General features: G+C 43.2%; 1 protein-coding gene across 1 annotated transcript in view; it reads right to left on the bottom strand.

Moving 5' to 3' along the window:
* The window catches only part of LOC135538424 (uro-adherence factor A-like), a 172,957-nt gene extending 165,213 nt beyond the window's left edge, over nt 1-7,744 (bottom strand). The window contains exons 1-3 of the mRNA XM_064964322.1: nt 7,638-7,744; nt 7,311-7,343; nt 6,963-7,028 (exon numbers count right to left, since the gene is read on the bottom strand). Of these exons, the coding sequence (XP_064820394.1) occupies nt 6,963-7,028; nt 7,311-7,343; nt 7,638-7,664 (126 nt within the window). The 5' untranslated portion in view covers nt 7,665-7,744. The remainder of the gene's footprint in view (nt 1-6,962; nt 7,029-7,310; nt 7,344-7,637) is intronic.
* Nucleotides 7,745-20,033: the final 12,289 nt, after the last annotated feature.

Below are 20,033 nucleotides of genomic sequence, written 5' to 3'. Positions count from 1 at the left end.
TTATAACATAAACCTAGCAGCCAGGTTACCAGCCTTACTGTTATAACATAAACCTAGCAGTCAGGTTACCAGCCTTACTGTTGTTAATAACATAAACCTAGCAGTCAGGTTACCAGCCTTACTGTTGTTAATAACATAAACCTAGCAGTCAGGTTACCAGCCTTACTGTTGTTAATAACATAAACCTAGCAGTCAGGTTACCAGCCTTACTGTTGTTAATAACATAAACCTAGCAGTCAGGTTACCAGCCTTACTGTTGTTAATAACATAAACCTAGCAGTCAGGTTACCAGCCTTACTGTTATAACATAAACCTAGCAGTCAGGTTACCAGCCTTACTGTTATTAATAACATAAACCTAGCAGTCAGGTTACCAGCCTTACTGTTGTTAATAACATAAACCTAGCAGTCAGGTTACCAGCCTTACTGTTATAACATAAACCTAGCAGTCAGGTTACCAGCCTTACTGTTGTTAATAACATAAACCTAGCAGTCAGGTTACCAGCCTTACTGTTGTTAATAACATAAACCTAGCAGTCAGGTTACCAGCCTTACTGTTATAACATAAACCTAGCAGTCAGGTTACCAGCCTTACTGTTGTTAATAACATAAACCTAGCAGTCAGGTTACCAGCCTTGCTGTTGTTAATAACATAAACCTAGCAGTCAGGTTACCAGCCTTGCTGTTGTTAATAACATAAACCTAGCAGTCAGGTTACCAGCCTTACTGTTATAACATAAACCTAGCAGTCAGGTTACCAGCCTTACTGTTGTTAATAACATAAACCTAGCAGTCAGGTTACCAGCCTTGCTGTTGTTAATAACATAAACCTAGCAGTCAGGTTACCAGCCTTACTGTTGTTAATAACATAAACCTAGCAGTCAGGTTACCAGCCTTACTGTTGTTAATAACATAAACCTACCAGTCAGGTTACCAGCCTTACTGTTATTAATAACATAAACCTAGCAGTCAGGTTACCAGCCTTACTGTTATAACATAAACCTAGCAGTCAGGTTACCAGCCTTACTGTTATTAATAACATAAACCTAGCAGTCAGGTTACCAGCCTTACTGTTGTTAATAACATAAACCTAGCAGTCAGGTTACCAGCCTTACTGTTAATAACATAAACCTAGCAGTCAGGTTACCAGCCTTACTGTTATAACATAAACCTAGCAGTCAGGTTACCAGCCTTACTGTTGTTAATAACATAAACCTAGCAGTCAGGTTACCAGCCTTACTGTTGTTAATAACATAAACCTAGCAGTCAGGTTACCAGCCTTACTGTTGTTAATAACATAAACCTAGCAGTCAGGTTACCAGCCTTACTGTTGTTAATAACATAAACCTAGCAGTCAGGTTACCAGCCTTACTGTTAATAACATAAACCTAGCAGTCAGGTTACCAGCCTTACTGTTATAACATAAACCTAGCAGTCAGGTTACCAGCCTTACTGTTGTTAACAACATAAACCTAGCAGTCAGGTTACCAGCCTTACTGTTGTTAATAACATAAACCTAGCAGTCAGGTTACCAGCCTTACTGTTATAACATAAACCTAGCAGTCAGGTTACCAGCCTTACTCTTTAGAAAACAACTACATGTTTCTGCGATATTTAAAGACCTCGAAGAGGAACGGGGATCTAAGCTGTATACAGAACTTTGGAGTCTCTCTGCTACCTGACAGAACAAACTGATTACAATCATACACATTAATGTAGTGTAGTCTCTCTGCTACCTGACAGAACAAACTGATTACAATCATACACATTAATGTAGTGTAGTCTCTCTGCTACCTGACAGAACAAACTGATTACAATCATACACATTAATGTAGTGTAGTCTCTCTGCTACCTGACAGAACAAACTGATTACAATCATACACATTAATGTAGTGTAGTCTCTCTGCTACCTGACAGAACAAACTGATTACAATCATACACATTAATGTAGTGTAGTCTCTCTGCTACCTGACAGAACAAACTGATTACAATCATACACATTAATGTAGTGTAGTGTCTCTGCTACCTGACAGAACAAACTGATTACAATCATACACATTAATGTAGTGTAGTCTCTCTGCTACCTGACAGAACAAACTGATTACAATCATACACATTAATGTAGTGTAGTGTCTCTGCTACCTGACAGAACAAACTGATTACAATCATACACATTAATGTAGTGTAGTCTCTCTGCTACCTGACAGAACAAACTAATTACAATCATATACATTAATGTAGTGTAGTCTCTCTGCTACCTGACAGAACACACTGATTACAATCATACACATTAATGTAGTGTAGTCTCTCTGCTACCTGACAGAACAAACTGATTACAATCATACACATTAATGTAGTGTAGTCTCTCTGCTACCTGACAGAACACACTGATTACAATCATACACATTAATGTAGTGTAGTCTCTCTGCTACCTGACAGAACAAACTGATTACAATCATACACATTAATGTAGTGTAGTCTAAATCAAATCAAATCAAAATCAAATCAAATCAAATTTATTTATATAGCCCTTCGTACATCAGCTGATATCTCAAAGTGCTGTACAGAAACCCAGCCTAAAACCCCAAACAGCAAGCAATGCAGGTGTAGAAGCACGGTGGCTAGGAAAAACTCCCTAGAAAAGCCAAAACCTAGGAAGAAACCTAGAGAGGAACCAGGCTATGTGGGGTGGCCAGTCCTCTTCTGGCTGTGCCGGGTAGAGATTATAACAGAACATGGCCAAGATGTTCAAATGTTCATAAATGACCAGCATCTCTGCTACCTGACAGAACAGACTGATTACAATGTTGCAACAGAGTGAAAAGCGATCGAAAAGGTATGTTTAAAAGTATTGTTGAAGTTTAATTCAGTTGAGTTGTGAACGTTGTAGACTTCTGTCTCTCAGGACTGAACTGGGATAAGGAATAGAGCTGTCTGTCTCTCAGGACTAAACTGGGATAAGGAATAGAGCTGTCTGTCTCTCAGGACTAAACTGGGATAAGGAATAGAGCTGTCTGTCTCTCAGGAGTAAACTGGGATAAGGAATAGAGCTGTCTGTCTCTCAGGACTAAACTGGGATAAGGAATAGAGCTGTCTGTCTCTCAGGACTGAACTGGGATGAGGAATAGAGCTGTCTGTCTCTCAGGACTAAACTGGGATGAGGAATAGAGCTGTCTGTCTCTCAGGACTAAACTGGGATAAGGAATAGAGCTGTCTGTCTCTCAGGACTGAACTGGGATAAGGAATAGAGCTGTCTGTCTCTCAGGACTAAACTGGGATAAGGAATAGAGCTGTCTGTCTCTCAGGACTGAACTGGGATAAGGAATAGAGCTGTCTGTCTCTCAGGACTAAACTGGGATAAGGAATAGAGCTGTCTGTCTGTGTTTTCCCCTGAAGGTAACACAAGGTCACACTGAACTGAGTCCCAAATGGCATCATATTCCCTATATAGTACACTACTTTAGACCAGTGCCCTATTCCCTATATAGTACACTACTTTAGACTGGGGCCCTATTCCCAATATAGTGCACTACTTTAGACTGGGGCCCTATTCACTATATAGTACACTACTTTAGACCAGTGCCCTATTCCCTATATAGTGCACTACTTTAGACCAGGGCCCTATTCCCTATATAGTACACTACCTTAGACCAGGGCCATATTCCCTATATAGTGCACTACTTTAGACTGGGGCCCTATTCCCAATATAGTGCACTACTTTAGACTGGGGCCCTATTCACTATATAGTGCACTACTTTAGACCAGAGCCCTATTCCCTATATAGTACACTACTTTAGACCAGGGCCCTATTCCCCATATAGTACACTACTTTAGACCAGAGCCCTATTCCCTATATAGTGCACTACTTTAGACCAGAGCCCTATTCCCTATATAGTGCACTACTTTAGACCACAGCCCTATTCCCTATATAGTGCACTACTTTAGACCAGAGCCCTATTCCCTATATAGTGCACTACTTTAGTCCAGGCCCTATTCCCTATATAGTGCACTACTTTAGACCAGAGCCCTATTCCCTATATAGTGCACTACTTTAGACCAGAGCCCTATTCCCTATATAGTGCACTACTTTAGACCAGGGCCCTATTCCCTATATAGTGGTACTACTTTAACAACCTGCTCCTCTCTGTCTTCACACCGTCCCTCAACAACCTGCTCCTCTCTGTATTCACACCGTCCCTCAACAACCTGCTCCTCTCTGTATTCACACCGTCCCTCAACAACCTGCTCCTCTCTCTATTCACACTGTCCCTCAACAACCTGCTCCTCTCTGTCTTCACACCGTCCCTCAACAACCTGCTCCTCTCTCTATTCACACCGTCCCTCAACAACCTGCTCCTCTCTGTCTTCACACCGTCCCTCAACAACCTGCTCCTCTCTCTATTCACACTGTCCCTCAACAACCTGCTCCTCTCTCTATTCACACTGTCCCTCAACAACCTGCTCCTCTCTCTATTCACACTGTCCCTCAACAACCTGCTCCTCTCTCTATTCACACCGTCCCTCAACAACCTGCTCCTCTCTCTCTATTCACACCGTCCCTCAACAACCTGCTCCTCTCTGTATTCACACCGTCCCTCAACAACCTGCTCCTCTCTCTATTCACACTGTCCCTCAACAACCTGCTCCTCTCTCTATTCACACTGTCCCTCAACAACCTGCTCCTCTCTCTATTCACACTGTCCCTCAACAACCTGCTCCTCTCTCTATTCACACCGTCCCTCAACAACCTGCTCCTCTCTCTCTATTCACACCGTCCCTCAACAACCTGCTCCTCTCTGTATTCACACCGTCCCTCAACAACCTGCTCCTCTCTCTCTATTCACACCATCCCTCAACAACCTGCTCCTCTCTCTCTATTCACACCGTCCCTCAACAACCTGCTCCTCTCTGTATTCACACCGTCCCTCAAAAAACCTGCTCCTCTCTCTCTATTCACACCGTCCCTCAACAACCTGCTCCTCTGTATTCACACCGTCCCTCAACAACCTGCTCCTCTCTGTATTCACACTGCCCCTCAACCAAACCTAGGATAGAAACACACACACACACAGGCCTACATCCTCATAGACATATGATGCATACTGTATACTTCCTGCCTCGTGTTTGAAGAGTAGTTTGGTTTAACAGAGGGACTAGTATTTACTAGCCACCATCAGAACAATGTCATGCATTATAACGTCTGGATGACCATAAAGTCATTATGTTAAGTATTAATTGTATGTAATTTTTATATAACAAAAGCCACTCGAGCAAAATACACTTTTAATTTAAGAGAAAGAAAGAAAGAAAGCGAATCATATGCTAAATGAATAGGCTAAATTATTACACGTGTTGACCTAACAAAGCTATCTTTTAACATCTCAATTTTGACTTAAACAAAAGTAAACAAAAGCCTATTCTTCAGGTGATATGTAATGTCAGTGCCCTACAACAACAACAACAACAACAACAACAACAACAACAACAACATCTATGACGGTGTAAAAAGCAGATTTTCTCTGGTGGCAGCAAGCATCGCTCGAGCAGAGTAAACTATAGGTCATATTCCGCTAATAAAATAAGGAGAATCGGCGCTAAACAGAGATTAAACATCCCAGGCTGCGCTGCTGCTGACTCGGGGCTCTCTCTTTTCTCTCTCCCCTCCCCCTCCTCTATAAACAGCATCAAAGCAATCAAAATGGTAATGTTCGGCATGAATGGGGCCCATCCCCCCTCTCCGAGAAACTCCGCAGACTTTTTCTCCATGTTAGGAAGAAACCAACACCCCTTCTCGGCACAAAATGGAAGCATCCACTACCAAACTAAGGCGCTTTGCGTAAAACACTACAACAAATACATTCACCGGAAAGATCAACCTCGTGTAAATAGATAACCAACTACGTGAAAAGATAAGCATTGTTTCTCTGCATAAGCTGCCTGAATGAGTTTGTCTTCTGCTTTTACACTAAACGTTCAACAGCGAATGGTGGAGAAAATCAAGGCGCTGTTCAGGGTTCAAGTGCTGAAAACTGCATTCCTGAAGAAACAGGATCGATCGAACTTAGGCCAACGCCAAAACCCTTTAAAATGAACTAAAATGATTCAACATCGATTGATTTGACTTCCACAATATATATTTACACATTATATGTCTGTTTTGTGTTCCTTAGTGGCTTCGGTAACTTCATATATTGAGCCAGGCAGTGTTGTGACTTTAAGCGTTCAACGGCATCTGTTCTGTGGTGCTGAAAAAATAGCTCCCGTTCTCCTGGGCGGAAGAGCTGGACTTTAGTGTTTCTCTTTGCCCTTCAAATGACTCATTAGGAATACGTACAAATAAGTTTAAATCACTTATTACAAGATGGAAGTTCATCTTGGCCAATTTGATACTAGATGTAGTAAAAAAAATAAAAAAATAAATGAAAGTGTAAGCTGCGATCGAATCAAAAGCAACCTTTACCGTCATGTGACCAAGAATAAATAAAACCCCACGACTGGCTATAAAGTAACAAATAAAGTCCATTTAGAAGCGACAAAAAAATACGTATTCATTCGGCGATGAATATCTACGAATTGTCAGAATAGTAAAAACGTGATGCTTGATGTGTAACAAAAAAAAAGTGCAGACCGGATACTTGAGCATCTCCTTTCTTACTCTCCTGAAACATGTCGACTTACTCAAAATGGACGCTACATTTTTCAACATTTCATGTTACACAACTTAAAGAGTATCCGGACAGAATCAGCAGATTACGTTGAGGAATTCTACAACACAACGACTTTAAAGGGGAGCAAAGACTAAATCAATGCCGTTACTTTTGAAACCTTTTTTTTTTAAACAAGCACATTGTCCTGAACATAACGGTCTCACACAATACAAGACTATTGCCGTGACATGAATGATGATTATAGCCAACACTAGTGTATAATAAAGCAACACATATGCTTTGGGGGTTTTCTTACTTGTTTTTCGCTTAGGGCTGTTATTCTGTCGTGTCTTTCGTGTAGTTGTTTCTTAAGCTCTCCATCCTACAATTAAACAAAACATCATCAGTCAAATAATATGATTATAAATGGGACCAAAACACCAAGTGTAACCTAGCAATGTCGACACGTTTCAAACTTATGCCGTTGCGTTATAAACCAAAGGAACATTTGAGGACAAAGCAGGTGGAAACTCTGCTAAGTAAACAGGGTTTACAACAAGACAATAAAGAGATGTAATGCTGATAAAGTTTCCTGCTACACTCCCTAACCCTAACCAGCCGTGTCGAGAGGACGATTACAAGGCTTTCAGAAATACACATTTACCTGCGGGTCTTGCTTCATCTGTGCAACTAGTTTCTAACCGGAGGAAAAAAACGAAAGAGGAATTAGAAAAAGTGTTTCAAGTTTAGTGTGTAAAGACAAGATCAAAGCAGCGAAGCATTAGGAGCGAGTCGGTTTCTACAGCTCATAAATATTCAGGTCGCGTCCTGCTCGCCACACAGGACCACCGCATTATTACAACCTAGTTCTTGATGCTCGAAACAGACCCACGACAATAACAAAGTAGTCTAAAAAGTATCCCACTCTCATCTGAAAGTGCATGTTTATGGCGTCGCCGCACATACAAGCTAAGCATAACAGAGCACATACTCTTTTTCTCGCTGGGAAAACAAACATCTCACGTTTGATCCCTCTGAGGTGTTTTTCCTCTCTACACCACTCACTCGCTCAAAAGACCACAAATAAGGGGTAGAATGAAACGATGTTTCGTTTTTACCTGATGACATTGGATCTCGACTTTCAACGCCTCTTGCAGGCATTGTAGTTCCATGTTCCGACTTCAAAAACACTTTTGTACCACTTTCGATGTAATCAATGTGAAGTTTAAGTGAATTAAAATGTTTTTTTTAAAGCGACAATAACAATCGAAAGAAGAACTACTCAGGCTGCAAAGCAAGTTCTTGCTTCTTTGCTGTGTAGAGGGCTCATCACTCACTTTACGCCGCTGAGCAAAGTGCTCTAAACACGGGGGAAAGGTTTCAGCACCTGGACAGATCCACTCTAAAAATAACGCCGCGTCGACGCATCCTCTCCAAACGGTCGATTTATTTTTCTTTTGATCATTTTTAGTTGAATAGTGGGGACTATATTTTGTCCGAGTGAGCGGCTTGATTTCACTTTGCCTGGGGAAAAGTTGCGCTTCGGCTGTCAATGCTAATTCGAAAATTCCCGGATGGAGCAGTGAAAGAACAGAACTCTCCCCTCGTCTGTCTTTCTCTCCCCCTCGGTCACAAAAGCATACACTCAGTCATGCGCACTCTTGAATAAAATACACTCAGGCTGTCCACAATATTGCAAAGATAGATAACTATTTTTCTTAAGTCCAGGATAGATAACTATTTTATTAAGTCCAGGATAGATAACTATTTTCTTAAGTCCAGGATAGATAACTATTTTTCTTAAGTCCAGGATAGATAACTATTTTATTAAATCCAGGATAGAAAACTATGTTATTAAGTCCAGGATAGATAACTATTTCATTAAGTCCAGGATAGATAACTATTTTATTAAGTCCAGGATAGATAACTATTTGATTAAATCCAGGATAGATAACTATTTTTCTTAAGTCCAGGATAGATAACTATTTTATTAAGTCCAGGATAGATAACTATTTCATTAAGTCCAGGATAGATAACTATTTCATTAAGTCCAGGATAGATAACTATTTTATTAAGTCCAGGATAGATAACTATTTGATTAAATCCAGGATAGATAACTATTTTATTAAGTCCAGGATAGATAACTATTTCATTAAGTCCAGGATAGATAACTATTTCATTAAGTCCAGGATAGATAACTATTTTATTAAGTCCAGGATAGATAACTATTTTATTAAGTCCAGGATAGATACCTATTTTATTAAATCCAGGATAGAAAACTATGTTATTAAGTCCAGGATAGATAACTATTTGATTAAATCCAGGATAGATAACTATTTTATTAAGTCCAGGATAGATAACTATTTCATTAAGTCCAGGATAGATAACTATTTTCTTAATTAAGTCCAGGATAGATAACTATTTTATTAAGTCCAGGATAGATAACTATTTCATTAAGTCCAGGATAGATAACTATTTCATTAAGTCCAGGATAGATAACTATTTTATTAAGTCCAGGATAGATAACTATTTTATTAAGTCCAGGATAGATACCTATTTTATTAAATCCAGGATAGAAAACTATGTTATTAAGTCCAGGATAGATAACTATTTGATTAAATCCAGGATAGATAACTATTTTATTAAGTCCAGGATAGATAACTATTTCATTAAGTCCAGGATAGATAACTATTTTCTTAATTAAGTCCAGGATAGATAACTATTTGATTAAGTCCAGGATAGATAACTATTTGATTAAATCCAGGATAGATAACTATTTGATTAAGTCCAGTAATATGCATAAGGTTAGGCTTTATCACGTGTAGAATAATAGACTTACATTGTTTTCATTGTTAAGTTCTAATATGTTACTACTAGGTTGTTACTGAAGTAAATATACAGCTATGCCCCCCCCCCCCAAAGAAATGCTCTTTAACACACTCATAGGGACATTGGGTCTGTAACACACTCAGAGGGACATTGGGTCTGTAACACACTCAGAGGGACATTGGGTCTGTAACACACTCAGAGGGACATTGGGTCTGTAACACACTCAGAGGGACATTGGGTCTTTACCACACTCAGAGGGACATTGGGTCTTTAACACACTCAGATGGACATTGGGTCTTTAACACACTCAGAGGGACATTGGGTCTTTAACACACTCAGAGGGACATTGGGTCTGTAACACACTCAGAGGGACATTGGGTCTGTAACACACTCAGAGGGACATTGGGTCTGTAACACACCCAGAGGGACATTGGGTCTGTAACACACTCAGAGGGACATTGGGTCTTTAACACACCCAGAGGGACATTGGGTCTGTAACACACTCAGAGGGACATTGGGTCTGTAACACACTCAGAGGGACATTGGGTCTTTAACACACTCAGAGGGACATTGGGTCTGTAACACACCCAGAGGGACATTGGGTCTGTAACACTCTCAGAGGGACATTGGGTCTGTAACACACCCAGAGGGACATTGGGTCTGTAACACACTCAGAGGGACATTGGGTCTGTAACACACCCAGAGGGACATTGGGTCTGTAACACACTCAGAGGGACATTGGGTCTTTAACACACCCAGAGGGACATTGGGTCTGTAACACACTCAGAGGGACATTGGGTCTGTAACACACTCAGAGGGACATTGGGTCTTTAACACACTCAGAGGGACATTGGGTCTGTAACACTCCCAGAGGGACATTGGGTCTGTAACACTCTCAGAGGGACATTGGGTCTGTAACACACCCAGAGGGACATTGGGTCTGTAACACACTCAGAGGGACATTGGGTCTGTAACACACTCAGAGGGACATTGGGTCTGTAACACACTCAGAGGGACATTGGGCATTTCAGGGAGAGGAAAATGAGTTATTCATTGCTCCAGTTTATTCTGAGTAAGACCACTCTGACCTGTAAAAGCACCAGGAGAAGTGAGCTGAGGTCATATAAAGGTTATGTTCTCTCCCCTTATTGATTTAGCTCGTCAGCCTGGACACCAACAAACATACAGCTCTGTTCCTTACAGGCCTGTGTGCTTAGATGCCCAGTTTAGAATTGTTCACTGCAGTTATCAAAATGTGATCTTGTGTGTGCCAGCTTAGTAAATAAAGGCCTAATGAATTATGTGTTAAAAGCATTATAGTCTTAAATAATTCCACATCTTTCTGTGTCTTTCTAACTAGCACACAGAAGAGAAAATGAATATAAACAAGCGTTCTGAAGTTAGTAGCATATCATCTGAATTACACCAACACTCTGTTGCAAACACAGAGATCGGGCTGTAGAGGGGCAGTTAGCCATTTTGTTCTGAGAGAGAGAGAGAAACGGGTCATATAGCTAACAGCAAGTAGCCTACCGAGTATGACGTTTTGCTCACACAAATACATTTCTCCTTTTTCTAATCTGACACCCCTCACCCTGTGCTCAAGGATTTGTCTTCCTCCCTCCCCCTAGCCTCCCGCGTCCTCCCTCCTCCAAGCCACACAGGTCAAGCCGCCATTGGAGCTCCTTTTGGCGTGCTGCGCGAAGGGGTGCGGGCTGTGCCAATCAGGAGTTTTCCGCTGCTGCATATGGCTTCAGACGGACGCGAGGTGGGGCGGCGAGCAGCCAATCAGTGCCTCGGAGTGGGTCTGTGGCGGTCGGCCACGGGGAGGATGTGAGTTGAGAGTTGATGTGAAACAGAGATAGCGTTGCTATGCTTTTCAAATCAACTCAAAGAGAAAACACCACAGGAGTAACCTAGTCTCGAGACGGCTAGTTTCCAATACAAATTAATAAGGGGGGGGCACGCAGCTGAGTAGTGTTGCGTGGTGTTCTACAATACTGGAAAATAGGTCTGGAATACATATTACGATATATTTACCACTTGTAAAACACAGCAAGTGATCCAACAGATACAGTAAAACACAGGCAGCAACAGAGTGGGGGCTACAGCCACGATGTGGAGAAAGTAGCACCATGGACAGCGCTGAAACGCCGCTAAAACACTGGACTGCTTTCAGGCGGCAACCATTACATTCTATCGACGTTTTAAAGGAAGTTACTTATTCATGTTGGTCACTTGCCTCGAGTTGTACTCCATTGGTCATATTCATGCAACGTGCTAATGCCTGGGGGGTATTCAATGCATGACCACTGTTTTCAACCAGGCATTCTGAAGGGGACCGTTGGTCAAGCAATCCTTCATGGGTAGTAGACTTTTAAAAACAACTCGATAAGTTACAGGCTAGTATACTTTTTTATATATGTATTTATTTTTTAATATAGGGCCTACAATAAATTCCTTAAAGTCATTCACACGTAAGAGTAACAACGCTTTTAAGTTTTGTGGACTTCGTTGAGCGGATCTTCTGTCCGGGCGTGAAAGGAAAGCTCCCCTCCTCCCACCACTCTGCACAGGTCGAAGCCAGGCTGTGTGTGTGTGTGTGTGTGTGTGTGTGTGTGTGTGTGTGTGTGTGTGTGTGTGTGTGTGTGTGTGTGTGTGTGTGTGTGTGTGTGTGTGTGTGTGAGTGTGAGTGTGTGTATCTGTGTGTGTATCTGTGTGTGTGTGTGTGTGTGTGTGAGTGTGTGTGTATCTGTGTGTGTGTGTGAGTGTGTGTGTGAGTGTGTGTGTATCTGTGTGTGAGTGTGTGTGTATCTGTGTATCTGTGTGTGTGTGTGTGTGTGTGTGTGTGTGTGTGTGAGTGTGTGTGTATCTGTGTGTGTGTGTGTGTGTGTGTGTGTGTGTGTGTGTGTGTGTGTGTATCTGTGTGTGTGTGTGTGTGTGTGTGTGTGTGTGTATCTGTGTGTGTGTGTGTGTGTGTGTATCTGTGTGTGTGTGTGTGTGTGTGTGTGATGTCTGCCGCCGTGCTACATCAGCTGTTCTTCCTCATTTCACGGCTCAGCGGTGAAACTCTGAACTCCTCGCTGGAAAAACAACCAGTCAGTCACTTTCGATTGCAAGATGCTTTTAGTAAAGCTTCTCTTCACAGCAGCGTCGCTGACCGACAATGAACACCAAGATACGACAGCGAAATAGTTATTGCTGTGTGTTTTTGACGTTTAATAAGCTATTAGACCCACCTCTGTTTATATCCTACAGGATAGTAGGCCTGACAGTAGCAACTGATGAACAAATAGAGAATTATTTAACTGGCTACTATTTATTTTTCCTGCAGGCTCGTTAATACTGTAGCCAGCTAATTACTGTTACAATTGAATGATTTATACGGCTGCGGTATGAAGGTTTGTAACCTTCATAACTAAACCAGTGTAATAAATTAGTCGGTAATTAACTCAGTGGGCGAAATGTTATTACAACTGTGTATTTGGGTTGATATTCATGAATCATAATGATCTGAACCAGTACAGTCAAATAAAATAAAGAAACGGGGTTAGAACCACACACACACACACACACACACACACACGCACGCACACGCACACACACACACATATTACGTCTTGCCTTTATAAACGGAGCCTAAAGCATAGACATTAAACAACGTTGTTTTCCTGCAGCCTTCATATGATCTGGCAGCGTTCCATCCAGAGTGTAAAGGTGTTGTTCGACTGTGGAATCTATTATTACTCTCACTCGCATTAACATCTGCTAATCATGTGTATGTGAGAAATAACATTTCATTTGATTTGAATCCGTTTTAAAGCTGAGAAGCTTCTCTCGCGAGAAGCACTGCTGACTGGTGTAACAACAGAAACCTTAAAAAGTCTAAATAGCTCACGGAAGATCTCTTTATAAGGTTCTTGTCACGTTCTGACTTTAGTTCTTTTATTATGTCTTTGTTTTAGTATGGTCTGGGTGTGAGTTGGGTGGGTTGTCTATGTTCATTTTATCTATTGATTGGGGATTTCTGTGTTTGGCCTGGTATGGTTCTCAATCAGAGGCAGCTGTCAATCGTTGTCCCTGATTGAGAATCATACTTAGGTAGCCTGATTGTCCCTGATTGAGAACCATACTTAGGTAGCCTGGTTGTCCCTGATTGAGAATCATACTTAGGTAGCCTGGTTGTCCCTGATTGAGAATCATACTTAGGTAGCCTGATTGTCCCTGATTGAGAACCATACTTAGGTAGCCTGGTTGTCCCTGATTGAGAATCATACTTAGGTAGCCTGGTTGTCCCTGATTGAGAATCATACTTAGGTAGCCTGGTTGTCCCTGATTGAGAATCATACTTAGGTAGCCTGATTGTCCCTGATTGAGAATCATACTTAGGTAGCCTGGTTGTCCCTGATTGAGAACCATACTTAGGTAGCCTGGTTTCAATTTTGAGTTGTGGGTGATTATTTTCAGTCTTTGTGTATGTCACCAGATAGGACTGTTTAGTTTCGTATCGTTCTCGTTGTTATTTTAGTTTTAGTGTTCTGAGTTGAATAAATATCGTCATGAACACGCTTTGGTCCGACCCTCGCTACTCCTCGTCAGAAGAAGAGGAAGAGCGTGACAACATAATAACCAATAAAGCCTTATAACGAGCCGTATAACTGGATTAAAATCCCAAATGCCACCCTATTCCGTATATAGTGCACTATAGTCCACAGTAAATAGGGAATAGGGTACCATTGGATACCAAGCCCAGGTCCTATTGTCTCCCCAGTGTTATTGTAGTAGGGTAGTAGGTGTTGAATACCAAGCCCAGGCCCTATTGTCTCCCCAGTGTTATTGTAGTAGGTGTTGGACCAAGCCCAGGTCCTATTGTCTCCCCAGTGTTATTGTAGTAGGTGTTGAGACCAAGCCCAGGCCCTATTGTCTCCCCATTGTTATTGTAGTAGGTGTTGATACCAAGCCCAGAACCTACTGTCTCCCCAGTGTTATTGTAGTAGGTGTTGAGACCAAGCCCAGGTCCTATTGTCTCCCCAGTGTTATTGTAGTAGGTGTTGAGACCAAGCCCAGGCCCTATTGTCTCCCCAGTGTTATTGTAGTAGGTGTTGAGACCAAGCCCAGGCCCTATTGTCTTCCCAGTGTTATTGTAGTAGGTGTTGAGACCAGGCCCTATTGTCTCCCCAGTGTTATTGTAGTAGGTGTTGAGACCAAGCCCAGGCCCTATTGTCTCCCCAGTGTTATTGTAGTAGGTGTTGAGACCAAGCCCAGGCCCTATTGTCTCCCCAGTGTTATTATAGTAGGTGTTGAGACCAAGCCCAGGCCCTATTGTCTCCCCAGTGTTATTGTAGTAGGTGTTGAGACCAAGCCCAGGCCCTATTGTCTCCCCAGTGTTATTATAGTAGGTGTTGAGACCAAGCCCAGGCCCTATTGTCTCCCCAGTGTTATTGTAGTAGGTGTTGAGACCAGGCCCTATTGTCTCCCCAGTGTTATTGTAGTAGGTGTTGGACCAGGCCCTATTGTCTCCCCAGTGTTATTGTAGTAGGTGTTGAGACCGAGCCCAGGTCCTATTGTCTCCCCAGTGTTATTGTAGTAGGTGTTGGACCAAGCACAGGCCCTATTGTCTCCCCAGTGTTATTGTAGTGGGGTAATAGATGTTGAGACCAAGACCAGGCCCTATTGTCTCCCCAGTGTTATTGTAGTAGGTGTTGAGACCAAGCCCTATTGTCTCCCCAGTGTTATTGTAGTAGGTGTTGAGACCAAGCCCAGGCCCTATTGTCTCCCCAGTGTTATTGTAGTAGGTGTTGAGACCAAGACCAGGCCCTATTGTCTCCCCAGTGTTATTGTAGTAGGTGTTGAGACCAAGCCCTATTGTCTCCCCAGTGTTATTGTAGTAGGTGTTGAGACCAAGCCCAGGCCCTATTGTCTCCCCAGTGTTATTGTAGTAGGTGTTGAGACCAAGACCAGGCCCTATTGTCTCCCCAGTGTTATTATAGTAGGTGTTGAGACCAGGCCCTATTGTCTCCCCAGTGTTATTGTAGTAGGTGTTGAGACCAAGTCCAGGTCCTATTGTCTCCCCAGTGTTATTGTAGTAGGTGTTGAGACCAAGCCCTATTGTCTCCCCAGTGTTATTATAGTAGGTGTTGAGACCAAGCCCAGGCCCTATTGTCTCCCCAGTGTTATTGTAGTAGGTGTTGATACCAAGCCCAGAACCTACTGTCTCCCCAGTGTTATTGTAGTAGGTGTTGAGACCAAGCCCAGGTCCTATTGTCTCCCCAGTGTTATTGTAGTAGGTGTTGAACCAAGCCCAGGCCCTATTGTCTTCCCAGTGTTATTGTAGTAGGTGTTGAGACCAGGCCCTATTGTCTCCCCAGTGTTATTGTAGTAGGTGTTGAGACCAAGCCCAGGCCCTATTGTCTCCCCAGTGTTATTGTAGTAGGTGTTGAGACCAAGCCCAGGCCCTATTGTCTCCCCAGTGTTATTATAGTAGGTGTTGAGACCAAGCCCAGGCCCTATTGTCTCCCCAGTGTTATTGTAGTAGGTGTTGAGACCAAGCCCAGGCCCTATTGTCTCCCCAGTGTTATTATAGTAGGTGTTGAGACCAAGCCCAGGCCCTATTGTCTCCCCAGTGTTATTGTAGTAGGTGTTGATACCAAGCCCAGGCCTTATTGTCTCCCCAGTGTTATTGTAGTAGGTGTTGAGACCAAGCCCAGGCCCTATTGTCTCCCCAGTGTTATTGTAGTAGGTGTTGATACCAAGCCCAGGCCCATTGTCTCCCCAGTGTTATTGTAGTAGGTGTTGAGACCAGGCCCTATTGTCTCCCCAGTGTTATTGTAGTAGGTGTTGAGACCAAGTCCAGGTCCTATTGTCTCCCCAGTGTTATTGTAGTAGGTGTTGAGACCAAGCCCTATTGTCTCCCCAGTGTTATTGTAGTAGGTGTTGAGACCAAGCCCAGGCCCTATTGTCTCCCCAGTGTTATTATAGTAGGTGTTGAGACCAAGCCCAGGCCCTATTGTCTCCCCAGTGTTATTATAGTAGGTGTTGAGACCAAGCCCAGGCCCTATTGTCTCCCCAGTGTTATTGTAGTAGGTGTTGAGACCAAGTCCAGGTCCTATTTTCTCCCCAGTGTTATTGTAGTAGGTGTTGAGACCAAGCCCTATTGTCTCCCCAGTGTTATTATAGTAAGTGTTGAGACCAGGCCCAGGCCCTATTGTCTCCCCAGTGTTATTGTAGTAGGTGTTGAGACCAAGCCCAGGCCCTATTGTCTCCCCAGTGTTATTATAGTAGGTGTTGAGACCAAGCCCAGGCCCTATTGTCTCCCCAGTGTTATTGTAGTAGGTGTTGAGACCAAGCCCAGGTCCTATTGTCTCCCCAGTGGGGTAATAGATGTTGAGACCAAGCCCAGGCCCCATTGTCTCCCCAGTGTTATTGTAGTAGGTGTTGAGACCAAGCCCAGGTCCTATTGTCTCCCCAGTGTTATTGTAGTAGGTGTTGAGACCAGGCCCTATTGTCTCCCCAGTGTTATTGTAGTAGGTGTTGAGACCAAGATCAGGCCCTATTGTCTCCCCAGTGTTATTGTAGTAGGTGTTGAGACCAAGATCAGGCCCTATTGTCTCCCCAGTGTTATTGTAGTAGGTGTTGAGACCAAGCCCAGGCCCTATTGTCTCCCCAGTGTTATTGTAGTAGGTGTTGAGACCAGGCCCTATTGTCTCCCCGGTGTTATTGTAGTAGGTGTTGAGACCAAGCCCAAGCCCTATTGTCTCCCCAGTGTTATTGTAGTAGGTGTTGAGACCAGGCCCTATTGTCTCCCCAGTGTTATTGTAGTAGGTGTTGAGACCAAGCCCCGGCCCTATTGTCTCCCCAGTGTTATTGTAGTAGGTGTTGAGACCAAGCCCAGAACCTACTGTCTCCCCAGTGTTATTGTAGTAGGTGTTGAGACCAAGCCCAGGTCCTATTGTCTCCCCAGTGTTATTGTAGTAGGTGTTGGACCAAGCCCAGGCCCTATTGTCTCCCCAGTGTTATTGTAGTAAGTGTTGAGACCAGGCCCAGGCCCTATTGTCTCCCCAGTGTTATTGTAGTAGGTGTTGAGACCAAGCCCAGGCCCTATTGTCTCCCCAGTGTTATTGTAGTAGGTGTTGAGACCAAGCCCAGGTCCTATTGTCTCCCCGGTGTTATTGTAGTAAGTGTTGAGACCAGGCCCAGGCCCTATTGTCTCCCCAGTGTTATTGTAGTAGGTGTTGAGACCAAGCCCTATTGTATCCCCAGTGTTATTGTAGTAGGTGTTGAGACCAAGCCCAGGCCCTATTGTCTCCCCAGTGTTATTGTAGTAGGTGTTGAGACCAAGCCCAGGCCCTATTGTCTCCCCAGTGTTATTGTAGTAGGTGTTGAGACCAGGCCCTATTGTCTCCCCAGTGTTATTGTAGTAGGTGTTGAGACCAGGCCCTATTGTCTCCCCAGTGTTATTGTAGTAGGTGTTGAGACCAAGCCCAGGCCCTATTGTCTCCCCAGTGTTATTGTAGTAGGTGTTGAGACCAAGCCCAGGCCCTATTGTCTCCCCAGTGTTATTGTAGTAGGGTAATAGATGTTGAGACCAGGCCCAGGCCCTATTGTATCCCCAGTGCTATTGTAGTAGGTGTTGAGACCAAGCCCTATTGTATCCCCAGTGTTATTGTAGTAGGTGTTAAGCCCAGGTCCTATTGTCTCCCCAGTGTTATTATAGTAGGTGTTGATACCAAGCCCAGGCCCTATTGTCTCCCCAGTGTTATTGTAGTAGGTGTTGAGACCAAGCCCAGGCCCTATTGTCTCCCCAGTGTTATTGTAGTAGGTGTTGAGACCAAGCCCAGGCCCTATTGTCTCCCCAGTGTTATTGTTGTAGGTGTTCTATCTAAACATTTCAGGTGAGTGAAACGAGGCAATCCCTGGTCGACGTCTTTCTGGGTCATTATAATGAGTTAATGACATTAAATCAAAACTACTTTTTATCTCATAAATTAATGAATGAAGTTTTGCTTGTTGTGTCCTTGTAACTAACTCAATGCTAAGAGTCCACTGTGAATCAACTAATAAAATCAGTGACTGTTGATGCTTGATACCAGCAATGAGCATTCTGACAGGGGTGATTAGCTTAGCAACAAGCAGTCAGACAGGGGTGATTTGCTTAGCAACGAGCAGTCAGACAGGGGTGATTTGCTTAGCAACGAGCAGTCAGACAGGGGTGATTTGCTTAGCAACGAGCAGTCAGACAGGGGTGATTAGCTTAGCAACGAGCAGTCATACAGGGGTGATTAGCTTAGCAACGAGCATTCTGACAGGGGTGATTAGCTTAGCAACAAGCAGTCAGACAGGGGTGATTAGCTTAGCAACGAGCAGTCAGACAGGGGTGATTAGCTTAGCAACGAGCATTCTGACAGGGGTGATTAGCTTAGCAACGAGCAGTCAGACAGGGGTGATTAGCTTAGCAACGAGCATTCTGACAGGGGTGATTAGCTTAGCAACGAGCAGTCAGACAGGGGTGATTAGCTTAGCAACGAGCATTCTGACAGGGGTGATTAGCTTAGCAACGAGCAGTCAGACAGGGGTGATTAGCTTAGCAACGAGCATTCTGACAGGGGTGATTAGCTTAGCAACACACAATCAGGTTTAAGTCATTGAACTCTGAACTCTGCCTTAAACTGTCTGCTGTAGTGTTGTTCTTCATTCCAAGGAACTCCTTTAATGGTCAACCACAACGAACCTATCAGGATCCTCCTTTAATGGTCAGCTCCTATCAACCTATCAGGATCCTCCTTTAATAGTCAGCTCCTATCAACCTATCAGGATCCTCCTTTAATAGTCAGCTCCTATCAACCTATCAGGATCCTCCTTTAATAGTCAGCTCCTATCAACCTATCAGGATCCTCCTTTAATAGTCAGCTCCTATCAACCTATCAGGATCCTCCTTTAATAGTCAGCTCCTATCAACCTATCAGGATCCTCCTTTAATAGTCAGCTCCTATCAACCTATCAGGATCCTCCTTTAATAGTCAGCTCCTATCAACCTATCAGGATCCTCCTTTAATGGTCAGCTCCTATCAACCTATCAGGATCCTCCTTTAATAGTCAGCTCCTATCAACCTATCAGGATCCTCCTTTAATGGTCAGCTCCTATCAACCTATCAGGATCCTCCTTTAATAGTCAGCTCCTATCAACCTATCAGGATCCTCCTTTAATAGTCAGCTCCTATCAACCTATCAGGATCCTCCTTTAATAGTCAGCTCCTATCAACCTATCAGGATCCTCCTTTAATAGTCAGCTCCTATCAACCTATCAGGATCCTCCTTTAATAGTCAGCTCCTATCAACCTATCAGGATCCTCCTTTAATAGTCAGCTCCTATCAACCTATCAGGATCCTCCTTTAATGGTCAGCTCCTATCAACCTATCAGGATCCTCCTTTAATGGTCAGCTCCTATCAACCTATCAGGATCCTCCTTTAATGGTCAGCTCCTATCAACCTATCAGGATCCTCCTTTAATAGTCAGCTCCTATCAACCTATCAGGATCCTCCTTTAATAGTCAGCTCCTA

Source organism: Oncorhynchus masou, unplaced genomic scaffold (assembly GCF_036934945.1).
Source record: "Oncorhynchus masou masou isolate Uvic2021 unplaced genomic scaffold, UVic_Omas_1.1 unplaced_scaffold_963, whole genome shotgun sequence".
Lineage (NCBI taxonomy): Eukaryota > Metazoa > Chordata > Actinopteri > Salmoniformes > Salmonidae > Oncorhynchus > Oncorhynchus masou.
This window is presented reverse-complemented; position numbering and strand designations above follow the sequence as displayed.